This window comes from Tarenaya hassleriana, unplaced genomic scaffold (assembly GCF_000463585.1).
Source record: "Tarenaya hassleriana unplaced genomic scaffold, ASM46358v1 Cleome1, whole genome shotgun sequence".
Taxonomy (NCBI): domain Eukaryota; kingdom Viridiplantae; phylum Streptophyta; class Magnoliopsida; order Brassicales; family Cleomaceae; genus Tarenaya; species Tarenaya hassleriana.
The window spans coordinates 139,601-152,182 of NW_010960187.1; the positions used below are offsets into that span (position 1 = coordinate 139,601).

Genomic DNA, 12,582 nt, shown 5'->3' on the forward strand with positions numbered 1-12,582 from the left:
AAATAAAAATTGAATTCGAACCAAACTTCAATATAATCAAATCGAAGTAGACCAAATTCAATATTAAGTTACAATTTTTTTAAACCGATATAATTGGAAGTGAACCCCAATAAACTACCATAATTAAAATAAGTTTCTGTTTTGTCACGGACATATATATATATATATACATATATATATATATATACATATATATTGCAGTAGATGACCACTCATGCTGTTTCCAAATGGAGATAAAGACAATTTGTGGTACTTACAGAAATTTACTCTCGTCTTATCTAACGTATCTATGACTTGGAAAATTTCCATCCAAATCATATATATCTAATTAGGGGAACATTTTGTCTTCCTTATTTTGGATTTGAGTTTTAAATTTTAATTTATTTTTGTGTATGTTTCATATAATATATTTTATTTAAAAAAAATATTTGATTTATTTTTAGTTATTTTCATACTTATTCCATTAAAAAAATTTAGGTAATCTTTTTTTTTAAAAAAAAATATGTTAGAAAGAGAAAACGGATGGAATAATAAAAATAAACAGCTGTATAATCGAACAGGAAAGGGAAGAGAAAAGAGCGACAGGGAGCGGTGAACCGATCAAATGCTTCGGACCCTTAATTTCCTGCGTGTTAGATGCGCTGTCTTTATTTCTCTTTTTTTTTTTTAAATTTTTTTTTTCTTTATTTGTTTTAATCATTTTGTTTAATTTTCTCATTTCGGTGCTATCTCTCTCTCTAACCCGTCATTTGGGAGCGAAGACGCCGAAGAAAGAGGGAGAGGAGCGAAACCAGACGCAGAAGGGAGACCATCTCCACCTCGAGCATTTCTCAGGATTTCGTCGTCTTTTCCTTTTCTCTCTCTCCGTCTCCGTGTTCCCTGTATCTCACCGGATCCGCGATCCGGTTCCATTTGACGGTCGAGTTTGGATTCTAGCAGGTTTGATCTCGTTGTGCTAAGATCAGGGATCATGTTACCGTCTCTGTAGTTTACGATTTTTTGTTATTTTCTTAGGTCTATGGTTTCTTTCGATTATCCAGCTTAATTTTTACATTTATGTTCGATTACTGGTTACGAATTTGCCTTAATAGAACCATTTGTTATACTTTTTGTGGGCATTATATTCGTTTCAGGTCTATGATAAGCTCCATTTGGATGTTGCTGTTTCTCTTTACTTCGCGTTGATCTATTGTTCGCTGTTACGATTCGAATTTCGATCTCAAACGGGCTTGGAATCCGGATTTTTGTTTTGACTTCACCTTTTATTAATTTGTTTGGTTGAATTCGCGGCATCGTATTCCGCTGGAGTACCTTTCATGTTGTAGAGAATGTTTAGCTTGAGTCTGAGCGATAAATAGAACATGTTCACCCCATTTCGCTGGACTCTAGTACCCTCCCATTGATTCCGTGATCTGGGCTTTTATGGGAAGTCTCTTTTCCTTGTATGTAAATTGCTGTTTCCGTTGATGTATTTGATTATGTTCATGTTAACTTGTTTTGCGTTATTACCTTAATGGTGTGTTGGGTTTGGCGTATCTTGATGTGTTATTTTTCTGGTAATCTCTTGCCTCTGTGGTTCATGGTTGATTTACTTTTGGACCATCTTAGCTGAAGATCTAATGCTGGTTTGTGTCGTTAGGTTAGGTTGAAAATTTATTGATTTTGAATCTCCGCTTTTCAGTTTTTTGTGTCTTCCCAGTTTCAAATGCTCAACCTTTTGTATTAGTTGGACTTTTTATAAAATCCTTTCCTGGTGATGAATGATCTTTAGATCTTTTTTTGGATAATTGGCAATTAAGGTACTCAGAAAAGCTTCGCCGACCCGGGAGAGGGGGCCTGGCTCTTCTGTTTCAGAGTGAAGTTTTGGTGGAAAAGCTTCAGAGATGAAGAAAGTCTTTGGTCAAACTGTCAGAGACATGTAAGTAGTGTGAATTAGAATGCACTGCACTGTCATTAAATGACATTCATCTAAGTGATTCCGTGCATATATTATTTACTTGTCCTTAAAGAAGTCCTTATGGTTTTGGTTGATTGAATTGCTTACACCTTACAGCAAAAGAGAGGTTAACAAGAAAGTGCTGAAAGTTCCCGGAATAGAACAGAAGGTAAAGCTTGCTGTTAGCTTATTTTCCAAATTAATTATTTTTACTGAAGTTTATACAAGCCTGGATTACAGTGCTGTCTCTCGTCCAGAATAATTCTCCGGAAGCGATTGAGTTGATTCGTTTTATAAGATGAATGATCTTATTGTATTCAATATGAAAAATTGAAAGATGTCATGGGTCTTATTTTGGATTCTTCCTCGTTGTCTGCTGGCAAAGGTTACGGAATTTAAAGGGAGATTTTTCCAACATTCCTTTCGTATATTGTGTTTCTCTTCTCATTCTTCTCTTTCAGGTTCTGGATGCTACAAGCAATGAGCCATGGGGTCCGCATGGATCACTTCTTGCTGATATTGCGCAAGCCTCGAGAAATTAGTAATCACAAATTTCTTTCTGTTGTTTTTCTTTTCTGGATGTGCTTTGGTGTGGAGATATAATATGTTTATTCCCCTGTAGCCATGAGTACCAGTTGATCATGGGTGTCATATGGAAACGACTTAGCGACACCGGAAAAAATTGGCGGCATGTTTATAAGGTCAAGAACATATATGTCTTGCTACTTTTTGTACTACTATTTGTACTGCTCATTCTGCTGTAACAGTTAATGAGACTGTTCATAGTTGGTTTATCTTTTCTTTGCACTTCAGGCTTTAACAATCTTGGAGTACATGGTAAGCAATGGGTCAGAACGTGTCATTGATGAGATTCGAGAACACGCATATCAAATATCGGTACTAACTATTCTTACTTATTTATTTTGGAAATGCTCATCAAGAAGGAAACTTGCTACCTGTTTTTCAATTTCAACAGTCGGTTATCCTACTCAAGAAATATTTCTCTTTACTGTTTGGCAGACCTTGGCCGATTTTCAATATATTGATTCCAGTGGTAGGGATCAAGGTAGCAATATTAGGAAGAAGTCACAGAGCCTTGTGGCCTTGGTGAACGACAAAGAAAGACTAGAGGAGGCCAGGCAGAAGGCGACTGCTAACAGGGACAAGTAAGTCTATGTCTCAGCGTAGCGTTCTGAAATTTCTTATTCTTTTCCTTTCTGGTTGGTATCTTGTGCGCCATTCTTTGATTTCTACTGGCTTTATATCAAGCTTTTATTGGCATTTTACTCTGCCATTGCTCTCTTGGTCTCTTACTGAGATAGTTACTTTTTCCCAGTAGCCCTTTAACAGCCTTAGCTTCGATTAAGTTTGGAATCTGTATACCCTACGAAAGAAAGTCATGGCTTTCTGCACCGTTCTGTCTATTGGGAAGTACATGCGGTGGTCAAGCTTTTTTGTGTGGGAAACTATAAGATGAGGATAAAGTTTTATACTAAAACCACGGCTTCAATTCCTGAACATGGTATAACAGAGACTATTTTACAACAGGTATCGTGGCTCAGCAGCAGGTGGGATGTATGGGCCTTCGGGAGGATATGATGACAGATATGATTACGAAAGCCGCTATGGGGGTAGGGATGAGGAACGGAGTAGTTATGGAGGAGAAAGAGAATATGGCTACAGGGATGATGACAGATATAGTCGTGATGGAGATCGTCACTCCAGAGACTCTGAAGATCGGTATGGGAGAGATGGATTTGAGGATGATGCTTACGGTGGAGGGAAGAGAAGTATTGATAACCAATATGGGTCAAGAAGTAGGAGTTCTGACAGAGATCGGGCTTCTGAGGATGATGGCCAGTCTTCATCACGGTAAATTTTTGAATTTAAATAGTTAAACTGTATATTTCTCCTTTTTACTTAAGCTCTACAATATGGGAGATATCATTGAAAAGTTATCAATTCTATTGAGATTAAACTTTTTTTAACCTTGAAGAAGAGGGTAACTTTCCTCGTTATGGAAATGCTTGTCCTGAAAATCTTCTGAACTACTACGAACTATGGCATCCTTTTAATTGTTCTAGAATATGATTTGATTCAATCCTTTTCATCCAGCAGGGGCAATGGTGCCAGACCTGATGATCATTCTCAGGATCAGGAGGGGAGGTAAATTCTAAGACTATGCTGACGTTATTTAAGCCTTTATGTATTAAATGTCAACTGGTTTCCTTCTTTTGGGATTTGATATCAGGCGTCTCGAGCGCAAGTTTTCTGAGCAAAATATTGGTGCCCCACCTAGTTACGAAGAAGCTATTAACGAATCACGGAGCCCTGTGCACAGTGAAAGGTGAAATAAAATTCTCAACTGTGCTAACTGACAACTACCTTCTTTGTGAGTGATTCTGATTTATTTAATTTGGAATTTTGATTAAAGGGATGGAGGAGAGAATCCGCAGACACAGATGGCTGCTTCAAGAGCTGTGTCAGGAGCTGCTTCTCCTTATACTGAAAACAGTGCAGACAAAACCCCTACTGGTTTTGGTGACGAATCATCTCCTCCAACCCAGGAAGTTGAAGCTTTTGATGAATTTGACCCACGTGGTCCAATTTCAGGTATAGAGTCTTCTAAGCATGCAACTATCTTGTATCAGCAAAGTTCTTTCAGCTTTTGTTTGGCCTTTCAAACTCGTCATCCGCTGCATCAGGATTCATTGTCATTGTTGTGGAAATCTTCATGAAGTCACTATAACCTACTTTCTCAGTGGAAGCTTAGAATTGGGTTCTGATATGGGCTTTGTAATACTGGTTTTCCACCAAGGCCTGCTTGTTAGGAATGTAGTCTGAGCTATCCAAATGCCATGCTGGTAGTTCTTACTGTTGGCTTTCATCGAGCCATTTAGTTGAAGAGACAACTTTGTTCCATATTATATTCACAAAATTTAATGCTGTATTATAAAGATATCATGCATAGTATAATATTTTTCTGTTTTCTGGCTGGTCCTCCAGCATCTGCACCTGTAGATACTTTTCTAGCTCCTGCATCTGGCCCTCCGACATCCGCCCCGCCCACTTCAAATAATGTTGAGATGGACTTGCTCGGCTCTCTTTCAGATGTATTTGCACCAAACGCGTTGGCAATTGTGCCTGGTGATTCTGCTTCGGTTGAAATCAATGGACAAGCAAACTCTGGTCCTGCTCCGTCATTTGCTGTATCTCAGCTGTCATCGTCGCAGGTATTGACATTGGGTTTACTCGGATACGCTTGAGGCTCTTTTCCATGGTTTTGCACTGAGCATTTCTTGGTTTCTGTGGAAGTCTGCACAAGAAATATTCTGTTCTTTTACGTCATGTCTAGATCTGAATCTTGTTTGTGTAAATGTTTCTCCTGTTATGCAGCCGTTCGATGATCCATTTGGTGACTCTCCGTTTAAAGCCATCCCTTCTGCTGACACTGACCCGACCCCGCAGCAATGTTTTGCAAATCCTTTCCAGCCAACACCACCGAACCACACCACGGAGATCTCGCATCTGGCTGCCCCGAAATCTGATACTACTGATAACTTTGGCTTCGGGGACTCATTCTCTGCTGTCGCTAATCCTAACCCGGGTGTCTCAAATATGCAACCTCCATCAAGCTCACAAGCTTTCTCTCAAGAGGAACTAACCACGTCAGAAAGTGAACTCGATATTCTTGCAGGCATTCTCCCACCCTCCGGACCTCCGGCTTCTCTACCTTTACAACCAGGTCCCCCAATTCCGACATCTGAATTTGCTCCCAATGGTAACATGTACCAGAACTTTCATCCTCAGGTAGTATCTACAGCTCCAAACATGCCGGCCCAGACTCCTTTTGGTCAAGGTCCGCACCCATATAACATGGTTTCTCAGCCCCAGAATCTGACCGGAGGAGGCATTCTGTTTAACAACGGTGGAGCTTTCATGCATCAGCAGGGTCCTGCAACTTCCGAAATTCCACAGTATGCTCCCCAACCTATTAGCGGAAGCTACCTTCCGCAACCGGTTCCTGCTCCTCCATCGAGCTCTCAAACTCCGTACCGTACACTCAGTGCACCGGCTGGTCAGCTTGATGGTGGAAACTTCATGCCGCAGCAGCTGGCTCCTGGTCCTGTTGCCCAGCATGGCGACAATGCCTTTGGTGACATTTTCACGTCAACTGGTCCAAGCTCCTCACTGGGGACATCATCTTCTCTTCCAGATCTCGCACCTTCAGCGGGAGTACTTGATATTGTTCCTCGGCCACAGGTTGAGAAGAAGTTTGAGCCGAAATCAGCAATCTGGGCAGACACATTGAGCAGGGGGCTTGTTAACTTGAACATATCTGGACGTAAGCTATGATTTCGACGATATCATATTTGCTTTTAACGAACAGGGAACATTTTTCTCATCTTCACTTTCTTGCAGCTAAAACAAACCCATTGGCAGAGATAGGAGTGGACTTCGACGCCATCAACAGGAAAGAGAAACGGATGGAGAAACAGACAACAACTCAACAAGTAACATCCACAGTCACAATGGGTAAAGCCATGGGATCGGGCTCAGGCTTGGGGCGAGCCGGGGCTAGCGGCATGAGGCCTCCACTGACTCCAATGGTTGGGCCCAACATGCCCATGGGAGGCGTTGCCGGTGGCTATGGAGCCATGAACCATCAACCCATGGGCATGGGCATGGGCATGGGAGGAGGATATGGACAAGGTTACCCGACGCAACCCCAGCAGTGGATGGGACCCGGCCCTGGAATGCCAGTCGGCTATAATCCGATGATGGGTCCGGGCGGGTACAATCCTCAGCACCCGTACGGTGGATACCAGTAAGAATTTAAGTGATTTCAACCGAGATTCATCAGTAAATTCACAAAATCCTCCACCTTTCGAGATCATCAACGGTAAACCCTAATCTCTCTTTTTTTTTTTTTGGTTGGGGAGGGCCGATTAGAGGTAGATTGCCGTTATTTTATTTTTTGGATTTAAACTTCCCGAGGTTGAATTTATCTCATCTGATATTTCACTTTTTTTTTTGCTGATTTGATTCATTCTCTACTATTGGGGACCCATGGAGTTTTTTTTTTCCTTGTGAAATTTGTATCAGTGAGGCAAAACCTTGCTCGGGTTTTGCCCTTCTGTTATATCTATATACACATATTTTTTTGTCTTCTCTTTCTCGGTTTGAATCTGTGTAATGCGTTTGCTGAAAGAATAAATAAATCGAGCATGTTAATTCCATCCCTCTAATGAATCCTGTGAAGTGATTCTTGTATTGCCTTTTGTTTTAGGTACCATTTGGATCACTGACAGTATACACACACACAGAGATATCTATACATATCTGTTTCGGTCCACACTAAGCCAATCAATCAAAACCAGACACAACTATACAAAGACCAATCCGTGTCGTCTTCGTCGAGATTTCCTTGAAAACCCCTACCATGGCCCTCTCCGCCGCGCGATTAAAATTCATAAAAGGGATGACTAAAATAACCTATCAACTATCCAACTTTCACAATTAAGTTTTTATACCAACTTAATTATAAAAACTAGGTGAAGATATTTGATTATTTTATCCCAACACTTGTTTTTATGGATTTTGTAAAAAAAATGATATTCATTACCTGTTTGATTTAGAAAAAATATATTTATAAGATTAAATTATTATAAAATTATGTATTTAAAGAGATAAATAAATATAAATATATGGTATAGACCGTGTATAAAATCGATATCAATAATTTGTTTTGACGATCCTCAATGTTGATAAGTTTTCTTCAATCCTTTTAAAAAATTTAGTTATTTAACGGACTCAGATGACATATTATTACTATAAAAAAATTGTAAAAGATTATCGTATCATTGTGGCATGGAACATTCTCAATACAAAAAAATATAAATATAATATATAAAAATATATTCATAAAATATAAAAATATAAAAATATAAAATGCATATATATATATATATATATTTATATATATACATATATACATATGAATATATGTATATGTATGTATATATTTTACACTTTGTTTATATGTTTATTCTTACATTTTTTATTACCTTTTATTTTCATAAAATTGGTAACTATTTGTTTTTAAATTCGGTTTGAATGATTCACTTTAAATTTGCTTACAACATCTAAAAAACTTATCATTTAATTTCATCATAATTTCTTGATAATTATTTTTTTTAAAATTTATCTATTATTGAGTTATAAATTAATAAATCTCATCTAAAATAAAAATAATTTTTATTAAAAATAATTATATTTTGTTAAATATTTCTATTTTAAATATTTTTATTTAATTTTATAATAATGTATTCATAATTATCTAGATTGCTAAAGAAAAAAATTATTAATTAATCTAATTCTATATATCTATATAATATCCATTAATTTCACTACTATATCTATAATTAAAAATAAATAATTTCAAAAATAAAAAATGAATAAATAAATAATAAATTAAGAACCTAAAGATATTAGTTTGATTTTGTTAATTCATATTTTTTGTGTTAAGATAATAACCAAGTTAATATGTTTTAAAAAAAAAGTCTAAAATATAAAAAGAAGCCGGTGAAAAAGATTTTGGTGTAGTAAAAAAAAAACAATCCAATCATGGGTTTTAATGGGCTATAATTTGTCAAGTTCCCATTGTATGGGCCGCATTCAAACCCATTTACTAGTAAACTAACTCCATGGGCTTTTTCTTTTTCCTCTCTTTGATCTTGGAGATCTTTGTAACAAGTATATAAAAACCCTACGAGTTTCTCACCGAGGTCCTTCCTGCTACGAAATTCTCGGACGTCGTACTTCCTTTCCCATTGTTCTCTAGACTTCTTGTCGGAGATCAGGTTTTGATCCCAGTTCCTGATTGTGTTGGAGGTACAGTACAGTTCGTTTCTGGAGCATTGGGGTTTTGTCTCTTTTTTTTTTTTTGTAATCTCGATTTCGCTTTTGCTTGTGCTTCTGCTTGGTTTCAATGCGGAATTAGGGTCCATCAGGGTTTAGCATAGCTCTATTTCAGTTTTTTCTACGTTCTCTGGGCTGTTGGTTATCTTTCTGGTCGGATACTGTTTATCTCTAGCATAGATTTGGTTACAGGGACTGTTCGTATAGTAATTTTATCTCCGTAAGTTGTGGAACAATGTAGATTTTTGGGGTTGAGTTTTGCGTGTCGGAGAGGCTCGCTTTCAAAACCAATCTCGCGATACCTTAAATATCTGATCCGTTTCATTATTTGATAAGGGCAAGGCAGCAATGGGAGCACAGGCTGTTGTGCAACAGCAGAGAAACTGGGCGGTGGAAGCCTTGCAACGAAGGCTTGCTGCTGCAAAAGCTCAGCTTCTCCAGGAACAAAAAAAGAATGAGAAAGACAAGAAGGAAACCCTTGATGCGGATTTCTCTTCTAGAGCTGATTTGCAACCTAGTTCTTCGAGCACATTGCCTGCAAAAGGTTTTGGATTTTCGGGTTTCGGTGGTTGTGCTCATACTTCAACTTTATGGTCTGAGTTTATGACAGACATTTGTTTTGTAGATGCAAAGGAAGATGATGTTGCGTATGCACGGCTTTCGTGCCCGATCAACGAGAATTTGTTAACAACCAACATTACGGTAACCTACGATATTTGAGGGGAAGAAGCTACTTTCTTCTTCTGTCTGCTAGTCGAGTTCACCGGTATGGAATTCTGAGATCATCATGTTCTATTTGCTCAGTATGTATGTGCCTCTATCATGCAGTTTTCTAGTGCAAAAGGAAGCATCACTGACAAGGTTTTGCATGACCTCCTCCAAAGCGGTGATTCAGCTCGGAAATACTTGCAAGGTTCTAAAAACGTGAAGCTGGACAGTTGGATCCTCCTCGATAATTTTGTACCATCACGGGCTTCATCCTCAGTCTCTACAAAGGCCTTGCAGAAAAATTCAAAACGCTCGAAAAGACGTATGTCTATGAAACAGCTCAAGAAATCTGGAGCTTTGCAATTACCTAAGGATATGCAAAAGTGAGTTCAATTCGGACTTTCTCGAGTTGTCCCTTGTTGTCCTGAAAAGTGAACTGGATCTGATTGTTCTGTTCTCAGCTTTGTGTTCCTCATTCATGTTAATCCTTTTAAACTGTCTTGGTATGTTTCTTGGTTTGCTTGTGTTTCGGATGCAGGTTTGATCTGTTTAAGCCGATGCATGAGATGTGGGAAGGTTACATGACACAGCTCATCAAGGCGACAGGGTAAAACCGCTTGTCTGATCTCAGTAATAATATGAAGGGGGATTATTGATGCATTCACGCACATTTTAAGCTCAGACGTTATTCTACAACTTTATTTTTTGCAGGAAGAACCAGTTAGCTCAATCTCTTATCTCTGCAGATTTTCACGGTGCTTACGTTATTGGTAAGTCTGTCTTTTACGCTAAGCAATCTGTACGGCTAGAGGACCGATACTTCTCCGGCGCCTGTTAGTTGAAAAACCGCCTTCTCTGGATGTATGAAACACACATCAGAGACCAGCTCATGAACTGTCCGTTGGAAGATCTTGCATCATGTCATGTGTTTCTTCTCGCAGTTGCCGAATGCAAGATAGAATCATTCGCTGGAGCACACGGCATAATGGTGCGAGAGACATCAGAGACGTTTGGCATCATCACCAGAGACGATAAACTCCGAGGTATATCCTCCACCGACCAATGCAAATTACATAAAATGCCAATCACCCTTTTGCTTTTCCTCCTGCAAAAGCTCTTATTGACTCGGGTTAAAACCTTACGCCAGTTGTACCAAAGAAGGCATCGGTCTTCATCGTCCAAATAGACTGTTGGAAAGTAACGTTACACGGGGACAAGCTCATTTCAAGAAACCCCGCCCTTCAACGCTGATGGTTAACGGAAACGTTTTGTCTTCCTCCGACACTCGCTGAAGAAAGAAGACAGTGCCAATGGTAAGAAAAAACGTATTCTTTTCTTTTATTGTGTCCGGTTATGAAAGTTTTCTCTACAAGAAAGAAAACAGAAAACCGAGTTGTATTCATTTGGTTCGAATCTCGGTTTGCTCGAACCGGCCGGTCAAAACGGCACGGTGTTTTGCGCAAAAATACAAAAAAAGGAATACGGGGGGATTTATTATTATACTCTCTATCAAGTTGGGGGGAACTTCTTTCTACCTTAAATGTCTATGGACTTTGGACAGAAAGGAATTTCCCTAAGCAAAAAGTTTCGGTTTAAAAATTTAAAATCCGGTTCAAATTGGTCAAACCAAATAGGAAAATTTAATTCGTTTTTACAAAACCAAATTGATGACGTGACCACCTTGACTTGACATATGTTCAATTCAATGCCATAAAAAATTCGACCCACGATGAATTTGGAAATTTTTGAAGAGTACATTATTTTTATAACATTATGGCACAATGATATAATTCAAATATTAATGGGTCTAGAAAATAGTAAGATTTTTTTTGTTTGAGAGATTTATAAGCAGTTTCCACAATTTTCAGACATGTAAAATTTCCTGCCAAAGCTGAACTCTGCAACCACTTCAATAACTTACTTGTTACCGTTCCTTGTAATAAATCATACATTCCTCTTGCTCAAGAAGTATTCCCGACCATTTCGGGTTTCAGTCCAGATTCGGTTATTTCGGATATAGAAAAACTATAGCCGTTCGATTTTTATATAAACTTCGATTCGGTTCGGTTATTTTTCGGTTGGTTCGGTTTTGGTAAAAAATTCATTTTTTCAAAAAAAATATCGGTTTTTCAGTTATTTTCTTATTCGGTTCGATTCAGTTCGGTTTCGGTTTTTTTTAGGTTTAAAAAAATCATAACTATTCGGTTTTGAAGTCGGATTCGGTTCGAATACGGTTATGTCTTATTTGTTTCGGTTATTGGGTTAATAACCGAATTGGCCACCCCTAATTTCCCCCCACCCTCAAGAACACATGTTTTCCTAGAGCCACAGCCACATCAGGCTGGTTTTCAATGCAGTTTACAGTGATCTGCCAAAAAAAAAAACAGCAAAGTCAGTAGAAGCCCGGGCTTGATAGATGAGTTTTCGTGGCTACCGGACAAAAGAAAACAGGAACAAATAACGTTGGCCGTAACGAACCTTTCCACCCGTGCCCTGGAACTCGGATTTCAAATTCGAATGATCCCTCGATAACAAATACGTCTGGAGCCCAGATGCAAACCTCGCATTTCCTGGAACCAAAACTAGGCTCTTTAGTGTGTGTCTGTGCCTTTAAAACATAACCTACAGAATCAGAGTTCATCAAACATGAAACAGTACACGGAACTCAAACGATAAATACACAGAAATTAGCAAATCGTTTAAGATAGAGGTAAAGGTCAGACCTTGAAGCTCTGTAAACAAGCCCCTTATCCCAAAGCTGCGCAAAAACCCACCAGACACTCTCCATAAACGACGAATCCATCGTCTTGTAATCATTTTTGAAACGCGTGACGATGTCCTTGATTGTTCCGGCGAGGATGTGTCCGTAGTGAGGGAGACCTGTGGCAAATGGTGGACCATCGTAGAAGATGTACTCAGACAGGTTCTTCGTTCGTTCAAGCTGGGTCATGAAGGCGTCAATTTTGGTCCAAAAAGAGATGATCTTCTCTCTTCCTGGAGAGGGAAAGGGAATTCCT

At 38.7% G+C, this 12,582-nt stretch overlaps 3 protein-coding genes across 5 annotated transcripts in view; 2 read left to right on the forward strand and 1 right to left on the reverse strand.

Annotated features, from left to right (window-relative positions):
- The first annotated feature begins 714 nt into the window (after positions 1 to 714).
- On the forward strand, positions 715 to 7,176 carry LOC104825689 (clathrin interactor EPSIN 2-like). Of its 2 annotated transcripts, none has more exons than XM_010558386.1 (14): positions 715 to 939; positions 1,800 to 1,918; positions 2,054 to 2,105; positions 2,398 to 2,477; positions 2,559 to 2,637; positions 2,750 to 2,833; positions 2,957 to 3,102; positions 3,485 to 3,808; positions 4,052 to 4,102; positions 4,188 to 4,283; positions 4,371 to 4,549; positions 4,943 to 5,169; positions 5,333 to 6,281; positions 6,359 to 7,176. In XM_010558386.1, exons 2-14 carry the CDS (start codon positions 1,884 to 1,886, stop codon positions 6,766 to 6,768), a joined length of 2,712 nt encoding a protein of 903 aa, XP_010556688.1. In that variant the 5' UTR covers positions 715 to 939; positions 1,800 to 1,883; the 3' UTR covers positions 6,769 to 7,176. The 2 variants fall into 2 exon arrangements, with proteins under 2 accessions (XP_010556688.1, XP_010557440.1); XM_010559138.1 differs by having other exon boundaries at positions 4,055 to 4,102.
- A 1,542-nt stretch (positions 7,177 to 8,718) lies between these two features.
- LOC104826952 lies at positions 8,719 to 11,065 on the forward strand. The gene is made up of 8 exons (XM_010560334.1): positions 8,719 to 8,830; positions 9,194 to 9,401; positions 9,483 to 9,559; positions 9,686 to 9,948; positions 10,104 to 10,172; positions 10,277 to 10,335; positions 10,507 to 10,608; positions 10,713 to 11,065. Exons 2-8 carry the CDS (start codon positions 9,206 to 9,208, stop codon positions 10,814 to 10,816), a joined length of 870 nt encoding a protein of 289 aa, XP_010558636.1. The 5' UTR covers positions 8,719 to 8,830; positions 9,194 to 9,205; the 3' UTR covers positions 10,817 to 11,065.
- A 752-nt stretch (positions 11,066 to 11,817) lies between these two features.
- Positions 11,818 to 12,582, reverse strand: part of LOC104798327 (isoleucine--tRNA ligase, cytoplasmic-like) — a 1,249-nt gene continuing 484 nt past the window's right edge. For both annotated transcript variants that reach the window (XM_010521438.1, XM_010520741.1), the window contains 3 exons: positions 12,289 to 12,573; positions 12,044 to 12,135; positions 11,818 to 11,933 (listed from right to left, as the gene is read on the reverse strand). In XM_010521438.1, coding sequence (XP_010519740.1) covers positions 11,914 to 11,933; positions 12,044 to 12,135; positions 12,289 to 12,515 — 339 coding nt within the window. In that variant the 5' untranslated portion in view covers positions 12,516 to 12,573 and the 3' untranslated portion in view covers positions 11,818 to 11,913. Of the gene's footprint in view, positions 11,934 to 12,043; positions 12,136 to 12,288; positions 12,574 to 12,582 lie in introns of those variants that run through there.